Below are 1,390 nucleotides of genomic sequence, written 5' to 3' on the forward strand. Positions count from 1 at the left end.
GGCGCCCACCGTGGAGCTACGGTGAAACTTTCCCTATGCCCCAAGAAATACCAAAAAAAAAAAAAAACTTGAAGAACAAAAAGCTACGAAAAATGGCGAGAGGCGGCGCACCAAACCACGACCCACAACACCCTATTATGGAGGAGATGATAGCATTGATCAACGACTTAAGAGAGGAGAATGCGCGATCCAGAGAAAGGGAGGAGGCCATTCAGCAGGAGAACGAGGAAATCAGATGACGAGCCGATAAGATACAAGCCATGATGGCAGCTAATATCAGAACGGCGGAGGAAGACATGATGACGCAAGTCCTAAGGGACTTTAGACCTTTCTCGGAGGTTATAGAGGCCGAAATCATTCCGAGAGACCACCGAGTCCCCTAGGTAGAACCTTTTGATGTGGCACAGGATCCTATTCAACACCTAATGAATTTCCGCGCTCAGATGTTGATATGTGGGGGGAGTATGGAAGTCCGATGCAAACTGTTCATGGGAACGCTTAAAAAGGCGGACCTCGATTGGTTTAGCGGTCTTCCTGACCGATCGATCATCGACTTTGATGTTTTCAGTCGGCTTTTCATGGCACAATTTGCGGCAAATAAGAGGAAACCACCGATCACGTCAGATTTGTTCAATCTCAAGCAGCAACGCAAGGAGTCGTTGAAGGACTTTTTGCAAAGGTTTAATAAAGTGGCTTCGAGGATAGCATCCTTAGACGAGAAGATGGCAGTCATCGCCTTTCAAAAGGGACTAAGGTTAGGTGATTTTGACGTCGCATTGGAAAGAGAAAATTGTCAAACGATGTCGAAGGTAAAAGCTTTCACCCTGAGCCATATAAAGACGGAGGAAGGATAGATTAATAAAAGAGCAGCAAAAAATTGAGAAGGTTTTTTTATCAAGTGTACTCTTTTCCTAGCTCAGTATTTTATCCCTATAAAAGTGTGAAAGGGTTTTTTGCTGAGAAGGTTTTTAACGAGGCACAAGTAAGCAATAAATATTAATTTTTCAATTTGACATATATAGTTCATGGTTCAGACCAAACTCGTGATTGATCGGTAAAAATCCGACTGGGCGAGTATAAATAACTCGAAGACCAAACTCGTGATTGATCGGTTAAATTCCGACTGGGCGAGTATAAATAAATCGAAGACCAAACTCGTGATTGATCAGTTAAATTCTGACTAGGCGAGTATAAATAACTCGAACACCAAACTCGTGATTGATCGGTGAAATTCCGATTGGGCGAGTATAAATAACTCGAAGACCAAACTCGTGATTGATCGGTTAAATCTGACTGGGCGAGTATAAATAACTCGAAGACCAAACTCGTGATTGATTGGTTAATTCCGACTGGGCAAGTATAAATAACTCGATGACCAAACTCGTGATTG

At 42.8% G+C, this 1,390-nt stretch overlaps 1 protein-coding gene across 1 annotated transcript; it reads left to right on the forward strand.

Annotated features, from left to right (window-relative positions):
• Nucleotides 1–425: 425 nt before the first annotated feature.
• Nucleotides 426–854, forward strand: LOC109817054 (uncharacterized). The gene has a single exon (XM_020382249.2). The coding sequence runs from the start codon at nucleotides 426–428 to the stop codon at nucleotides 852–854; it is 429 nt and encodes a 142-aa protein (XP_020237838.2).
• Nucleotides 855–1,390: the final 536 nt, after the last annotated feature.

The sequence above is a fragment of the Cajanus cajan genome, chromosome 8 (genome assembly GCF_000230855.2).
Source record: "Cajanus cajan strain Asha chromosome 8, NIPB_CcT2T_4, whole genome shotgun sequence".
NCBI classification, from domain to species: Eukaryota; Viridiplantae; Streptophyta; class Magnoliopsida; order Fabales; family Fabaceae; genus Cajanus; species Cajanus cajan.